General features: G+C 50.5%; 1 protein-coding gene across 1 annotated transcript in view; it reads right to left on the minus strand.

The window, feature by feature from the left end:
* Positions 1–3,258: 3,258 nt before the first annotated feature.
* Positions 3,259–8,225, minus strand: part of LOC122242347 (uncharacterized) — an 11,032-nt gene continuing 6,065 nt past the window's right edge. Inside the window, exon 2 of the mRNA XM_042999642.2 lies at positions 3,259–6,828. Coding sequence (XP_042855576.1) covers positions 4,354–6,312 — 1,959 coding nt within the window. The 5' untranslated portion in view covers positions 6,313–6,828 and the 3' untranslated portion in view covers positions 3,259–4,353. The remainder of the gene's footprint in view (positions 6,829–8,225) is intronic.

An 8,225-nucleotide genomic window follows, 5' to 3' on the forward strand; every position in this document is an offset into this window, starting at 1 on the left:
GTCTGGCACAGGGCCGTCGCGTGGCAGAGCCCAGTGCCAAGGCCGGAAGGGGGAAACAACAAACCACCACCTCCCTCAGTGGGCGCTGAGGTGTGTCGCGCAATGCATGTCAGTAGGGGAGAGGGGGGGGGGGCAAAGGGAGGAGGCAAATGATGAAAGGAAGGAGGAACGAGAGTGGAAAATCCCAAAAAGTGGGCTGTGAAAGAGAAAGAAAGAGAGGGAGACCAACCAAAAGCAGACCCAGCGTGTTTTGAGTGACGCCAAAGCTAAGCAGGACCTCGTGGTCAGCACCAGCAGCAAAACAGTCATCAGAAGGCCAGAGTTCTTCCTCCATCCCTCCTCCCTCCCCACCCTCCCATTCTCCAAGAACATCACTTTCTTCGTGTACGTTACATGAGGAAATTAATGACCGTGGCTCTTGATAGGAATAGGAATAGGAATAGAAAAACAAAAACAAAACAACAGAATCAAACCAAACCTCCCCCTGCCCCACTCTCCCCCTACCTTCCACCTCCTCCTCTAAACACCGAGTAAAGACAGACAGACAGAGATAGAGACAGACACTCCCACTCCTTCCCGGGAACGAGTAGCCGGCAGCCCAAGCGGAGGTCAGATTCATTGAACGACCAAAGCGTCACATTGAACGATCAATTAAGAGGCCGCGACCCAAGTGGGCAGCGGTCTTCGTCGTCACTGACGTCCTCCCTCCCTCCCTCTTTCGCGTAGTGAGAGAAAAGAAGAGGGCGACTAAAAATAAGAGAGAGAGAGAGAGAGAGAGAGAGAGAGAGAGAGAGAGAGAGAGAGAGAGAGAGAGAGAGAGAGAGAGAGAGAGAGAGAGAGAGAGAGAGAGAGAGAGAGAGAGAGAGAGAGAGAGAGAGAGAGAGAGAGAGAGACGATAACACCGATCCTCTTTTCTCCTCTCCTTCCCGATTCGATTCCCCATCACGGAAGGTCACAAAGGGTGCTTCCCCTCTCCCCATCCCCTTCCGCGGCCCCCCTCCGATCGGCAAAACGTGACCAGACATGTCAATGACCGCCCCCTCTCTCCCCTACCCCCCATCCCGACCTCTCGCCTCCGACAGTCTTTTTTAGAAAGAAACGCGTCGGTTCTCTTCCCCCTCCCCCTCCCCCTTCCCCTCCCCCGTCATATTCTTTTTCCTTTCCTTTTTATTTCCAACCTTTTCAATACGAATGGGACGAAACGAAACGAAACAGGAGGAAAAAAAAACAACAACCGCGAAAGAACGGAGAAGGTGGAAGAGAAAGACAAAATAATAATGATAAGATGAGAAAGAGAAGAGGACGAAGAAAGAGAGGGACGAAGGAGGAGGAGAAGGAAAAGTATGAAGATAAGGAAAAGGAGGATGAGAAAAGAAGAAGAAGAAGAAGAAGAAGGAGCAAACAGAGGATGAAGAAGAGGAAAAAGCCCCGCTCTCTCTGACCTCTGACCCCCTCCCCGCCCCCCCAAAGCCTTACACCGGCGAGTAGACGAGGTGGTGGAAGAGACCCACACACAACCTTATACTATAGACACTGATACCGAATACCTGATAACACAAGGAAGCGCTGAAATATACACGGGGGGGTTACGAACTCGCGGAGATCACTCCTGTTTACGTTCTGTTGCGCCTTTCCTTTCTTTCTCTGTCTGTTTAGCTTTCTTGTATCTATTCTCCCTTCTTTGGTCCCGAAATGAGAGAAAAAAAGAAGAGAAAAGAAAAAAAATAAGTATTGCATAGACAAGAAAACAAGGGCGAAGCAGACAGACAGACAGACATTAAGCAATATGCAATCTCTCTCCCTTATTTGGCACGTGCAATCCTGTTGCAATTCGAGCTTAGCTAAACCAGACAGACAGACAGACAAACAAACAAACAGATTTGATACCATATGCAAATGTGAAATAAGTTTAGTTTCTTCAACAAAATGTGACCATCATTAACATTGTTATACTCAGGAAATTTAGGAAACATACAAAAATAGTTAAATAAAAGGCTAGACTAAATAAAAACAGAAGAAAAATAATCACAAAAATAAATATCTTCTTTCCGGTTGCATTAACAAAAGTATTATTTATATATAATATATATATATCATATATATATAATATATACATATATAATATATACATATATATAATATATATATAATATATACATATATAATATATACATATATGTATATATATAAATATATTATAAATATATAAATATATTATAAATATATAAATATATTATATATATAAATAATATAATATATATATAATATATATAATATATATATAATATATATATAATATATACATTGTAAGAACAAAAACATTTGTAAAAGAACAACATAATTCTCCAGTTAACTGAATAAACACTCAAAAAAAAAAATCACACACCAAAGAGTAATATCGTAATTTGTGCAGAAGAGAACACTGGGGAATATTCCTTTTTGGTTTTCTTTGCTGAAGGTGTTCTTGTGGTGTTCATCACAATTGTTCTTTTCCTTTTTCCTTTCTTTATCAACAGAACCCTTTGTTCGACCTTGAAGAACATGAGACAAATGTGTAAGGAAAAATAATAGTCATCAAAGCATGGATTTGATTCAGAAGCCATACATCACTGATAACAGACACACAGACAAACAGACATATCCACTCGCACACTCGAAGACTTTGAAGATAATAGCTTGTTCTGCCCCCTTTCTCTAGGGATGGGCGTTGAGGGGATATGGGGGAAGGGGGTCGGGTGGGGTGGGGGAAAACGGCATCTTTGGCGGCACTGGTCGTCCTCAAGTAATATCTCAAGTAAGTGTCCTTAGTAACTGGGCTGGGGGTGGGGGGTAGGAGGTGGTGGTGGGGGGGATCGTAATTTTCAGATAAACTTTCCTTTTTTTTGTTTATTCCGTTTAGTTTTTGAACACTTGAAAAAAAATACACGAGTTTTTTTTTCTCTCCTTTTTAAAATCATTTCTCCACTGGTGTACGTATAAATACACACACATACACAAACATACATAAACCTATATATATGTATCTTTTTTCTTTTACCATATCACATTTTGTTTTACATAATCACTTCGACACATTGGTATTGTGCACCAATAGATACCTAGGCATTTACAAATCTAGGCCTATAATAAACTTTTTTTTCTCTCTCAAAGAAAAAAAAATGCGAGTCATTTCTAAAAAAAAGAAAAAGAAAATAAATTGTTTTCACTTTACTTTCATTTCCATTATATGTTCTTTTTTTTTATTTATTCACAGTATAGGAGTATTTTTTCTTTCTTTCTTCCCATTAATTTTCTATAACCGAGAAAGGCCTGGCACTCTAAGGTGTCTGTCCTGACCTTTCACCTCTAAGGAGAGTCGACAGAAGGCAGTAAATAGCAGGTACATCATCATCAAAGGGGGCAAGAACGTGTTAAACGACCTATAGCTGCAGGCTGTCAAAACTTCTTGGCACTGTTGTAATGGTTCGAATCCGGTAGATAAAAATATTTATGACAAGACTTATGTACACAAATACACGTTCTTGCGGTTATTTATATATATATATTATATATATATATATATTATATATATATATATATATATATATATATATATATTATATATATATATATATATATATATATATATATGTATGTATGTGTGTGTGTATGTAGATATATATGTACGCATCTATGTATATATCTTATATATATGCATGTACATATGAACACACACACACACTCATATATATATATATATATATATATATATATATATATATATATATATATATATATATATATATATATTATATAATATACACACACATATATACACACAATATATATACATATACATATATATACATATACATATACATACATATACATATATATACATATATATATAGATATACATAAATATATATATATATATATATATATATATATATATAATATATATATATATATATCACGATGAAGAGAGTAAGCGTATTCTAGGCATGAGGATGATCACTGGGCATCATACGAAGAATCGTCTATAACACAGCACTGGTAACTAGGGTTGCGTGAGGAAGAGGGGGGGAGGAAAGGGGGGGGGGAGCGAACAAAGACAAGAGGAGGAAGGGGGGAGGCAAGAGGACTCTACAGCACCAGACAAGCCCAGGCAGACAGGACCTCCTCTTAATACGTATAGCCACCTGCGCTTCTTGCGACTCGCAACTGCAAGAAACAAATGATTGTTCCGTCGGGCTTCCGTCGGCGCGCGCGTTGCGGCCTCCTCTTCCCAGGTGCCGACTTCTCTCCCCCGCCCTCGCCCTCGCCCTCGCCCTCGGCCGCCGTGGCCCGCTACAGGACCACCAGCGGTTCGTGCTAGTGGTCGAGGCGGCGCACCCGCACGCGCTGCTTGTAGTGGTACTCCTTGAGGTAGTTCTTGAGGGGCTTGGGCAGGCGGATGTTGTTGATGCCGTCGTAGGTGGTGGTGGAGCAGATAGCGGCGCGGCAGAGGTGCTGCAGCGGGAACGGGAAGGTGCGCGCCAGCGGGTTGGTCAGCATGGGCTCGAAGAACATGCAGCACGACGGGTCCTTGTAGTGCTCGATGAGGCCGCAGACGGTGTCCGAGGCGAAGACGCCCGGGTCGTGCGAGTCGAAGCTGAACTTGTGGTTCCACTGCTCGATGCGCGCGTGCAGCGACCGCCCGTAGCGCCGGAACGACACGGAGAACAGGTACTCCTCCTGGGCGGAGTCGCGCAGGAGGAAGGTGCCCTCGGGCCGGTTCTCCAGCAGCCGCTCGGCCTCGTAGCGGTCCATCTTGCCCCAGTAGAAGGCGCAGTTCGTGATGCTGAGAAGGTCAGGTACAAGGCAGTGAATGTAGTCCACCTGCGTGTGCACGGTGCGCTGAAGCAGCGAGCCGTCGCCGGCCAGCCGCCCCACCTGCTGCAGCAGCGTCTCCTCACTCAGCGGCGCCGCCACGGAGCGCGGCCCGCCCAGCCCCAGGCGCAGCGAGCGCTCCAGCAGCAGCTGCAGGTCCAGCATGGAATTGTATGACAGCGGCAACGACGTCGTCACGGCGCCCGCCTGTTGCAGCTGCAGGTGGTGCTGGTGTTGCAGCTGGAGGTGCGTCAGCGCCTGCTGCGTGGGCGTCAGCGCACTATGCACGGGCGTGAACCCGGGCGGCGGCTCCACGCCCTCGGCCATTTCGCGCGCGCGCTCCTGCCGCGCCCGCTCCTCCCAGTCCTCGATGGGGAAGGCGTCGGGGTTGAAGCGCGACAGGTCGATCACGGGCGTGGCGGCCGCAGCGCCCCCGGGGCTTCCGCCGCCACTGCCGCCGCCCGCAGCACCCGCGCCCGCCACGGTGGCCACAGAGGGCTGCTCCTGAGCTGCAGGCAAGCGCGCGTGCGCGTGGAGGTGGTGCGGCAGGTGGTGATGGTGCGGCATGTGGTGGTGCCGCAAGTGCGCTTCGGGTTCGGGGCGCCGCAGCGATGGGCACATACAGGCGCCGCAGCCGACGCCGGCGCTGGGGCTGGGCGCCGCCTCGGGCTCGGGTTCCGACTTGGAGGTTCGCAGGCGGCAGTTGAGGCGGAAGGTCCAGGGCGCCTTCTTCTTCTTGGGCTGCTGCGGCAGGTCGCGCGTCGGAGTCTTGGTCTTGTGACGGTGCCGCTTCGGGAAGGTGAGCGTCCGCAGGCGGCCAGCGCGCGGCGGCGAGGGACGTGCCTCCGCACCCACGCACTCCACCTCCACTTGCACCCGCACGCGGCACGACGAGCACCAGTGGCCGCAGCCGCCGCTACCACAGCCTCCGCCCGAGGCGCCCACGCAAGTCTCGCCCGCGCCGCCGCCGGGGCACGGCCCGAGCGGCGTCTCGGGGCAGGTCGCACTCTCGCCGCTGCAACTGCTGCCGCTGCTGCCGGGGGTGAGCGCGGCGGCGGCGTCCAGTTGGTGCCGCAAGTGGTGGTGATGGTGCGGCACGGCGCGCGGTGGCGTCACCACCACAGGGTGCGGCGCGGGGTCGGGCGCCGTGGCCGTGCCGTAGATGGCCGCCGTGGAGGTGAGGCCTCCGCCGCAGCTGCAGGTGGTGGCCGCGGCGGCGGCGGGGCTGCCGGAGCCGCAGCAGCCGGCCAGGCTCTCCTGCTGCTGCAGGTGGTGGTGGCGCTCCTGCTGCTCGCGCTCGAGCTGGTCGCGCACGTCGCGCTGCTGCTGCTGCTGGAGGTGCAGCCGCTGGCGCACCTGGTGAGGGCTGCGGGCGGGCTCCGGCAGGGGGTCCATGGCCCAGGGGGACGCCGGCCGCTGCGGGGGGGGCACGGGGTGCGGATAGCTGGAGCCCTGGCCCATGGTGGCCGCGGGCGTGTCTTGGGCGTGGGTCAGGGCGTGCCCCCCCGCCGCATGCCCGCTGCTCTCGCCCGCCACCCTTACCACCTGGTCATGGCCGGGGGCGCCGCGCCAAGCCACTCTCCTCACTCGCTCGCACGTCTCCACGCCAAGCAGCGCCGTCGCACGCCCACTCGCCCACTCGCTCGTCACTCACACTCACGCAGCCTCGCTGGCTCGCTGGCTCACGCGCTCATGCCACGACGCACTCACTCGCTCGCTCGCCCTGGGCTCCTCTCGAAGCAGCCGGGAATAGCGTCTTAGGCTGGAGGCCAAGCACACGCAGGCAGAGCGGGAGTCCTGTCGTCGTCGTCGTCGTCGTCGTCACGAAAGACTTGTTTTCCTCACTCGCTCGAAGGCCCGTTCTCTGTTCTCTCGACGAATTATTCCCGGCCCTTGGATGCGCGCGCTCTCTCTCTCTCTCTCTCCAGCTGGTCACGAATCTTGACTCACGCACGGGGACTCTTCGGAAGACCAATCCTGCGGGGAAGAAACGGCGATGTTAGCAAATGACGTGGAGGGAAGGACGCTGATCGTGTAGCAGAGAGAAAGATGAATGGGAGAGAGAGAGAAAGGCAAGAAAAAGGGAGACGAGAGAAGCAAGATAAGAAGACAGACGACAGGATGAGCCAAGATAAGACTCGAGAAGAGAATGAAGAGAAGGGGTCAGGGTCACGCGGGTGCATCAGACTTAGCTTAAGCCAACACTCAGGTCGAGAGTCACAGCCGTCCACCTGCTGTGGAAGGGGGGCAAGGGGAGAGGGAGGGAGAGGAGAGGGGTGGGAGAGGGTGAGAGGGGAGGGTGAGAGGAGGGAGAGAGGGATAGAGGGAGGGAAGGGAGAGAGGGATAGGGGGAGGGGAGGGAGAGAGGGGCGGGTGTGAAAGGTTGTGGGAGGAAGAGGAATTAAGGTGGGGGGGGGGGGGGGGAAAGAGAAAGAAATAGAGAGAGAGGAAGGGAGGGAAACACATAGAACATATATGGCAACTGAACGTTACCTGCCCTATAAATCGGCAAAGCAAGATGCCATAGTCTCTGCCTAACATCGCCCAACCTCCAAAGGGCACCAACAAAACATAAACTTTGCATAGGCCTACATGATACAGGTCCGTACTGTAGTATTCAAGGTACTTGATCACCTCATTCAACTTTTGTGATTTCGTATTAGTATTAACCGTACAGAGAGAGGTAATAATATGTGAAAGAGAGAATAAAATAATGTTTCAGGGAGAGGGAGGGAGAGAGTAGGGTAGGGTGAGAAAGAAAGGATGATGGATACAGATAGAAAAGGAACACAAAGACAGAGTGAAAGAGAGGGGGTGGGGGAGCATGCAGAGAGACAAGGAAAGAAGAGAGAGAGAGAGAGAGAGAGAGAGAGAGAGAGAGAGAGAGAGAGAGAGAGAGAGAGAGAGAGAGAGAGAGAGAGAGAGAGAGAGAGAGAGAGAGAGAGAGAGAGAGAGAGAGAGAGAGAGAGAAGCGAAGTCCCCTACAGGTCCCTTAATTCAGACCCATCACCAAGAGCCCTGTCATTCCAACCCCTCCTATCTTCCCGTCAAATTACTTTTCTCAGAATTCCCAGTCAGGCCAACATGCACAACTCCTCCGCCAACAGACCCTCTACAGATCACTCGGCTCTTTTGCTCGATCAACATGGTACTATCCTTTCAAGACACTGCACACTCAATCCTTTTGATCGCTATAGGTTCATTCATATATTTGTTATTTTTCTTGTGAATACTACACTTGCACATTTGCCCTTCTTCTCTTTCTTTCTTTCTTTTCCTGTCTGTCTCTGTCTCTGTCTCTCACACTCACTCACTCACAGATACCACATAGTATCCCATGCAACCATATAATACAGTGTTCAGACAATGTCCTC

This window comes from Penaeus japonicus, unplaced genomic scaffold (genome assembly GCF_977035675.1).
Source record: "Penaeus japonicus unplaced genomic scaffold, GWHDUDI00000001_assembly GWHDUDI00000022, whole genome shotgun sequence".
NCBI classification, from domain to species: Eukaryota; Metazoa; Arthropoda; class Malacostraca; order Decapoda; family Penaeidae; genus Penaeus; species Penaeus japonicus.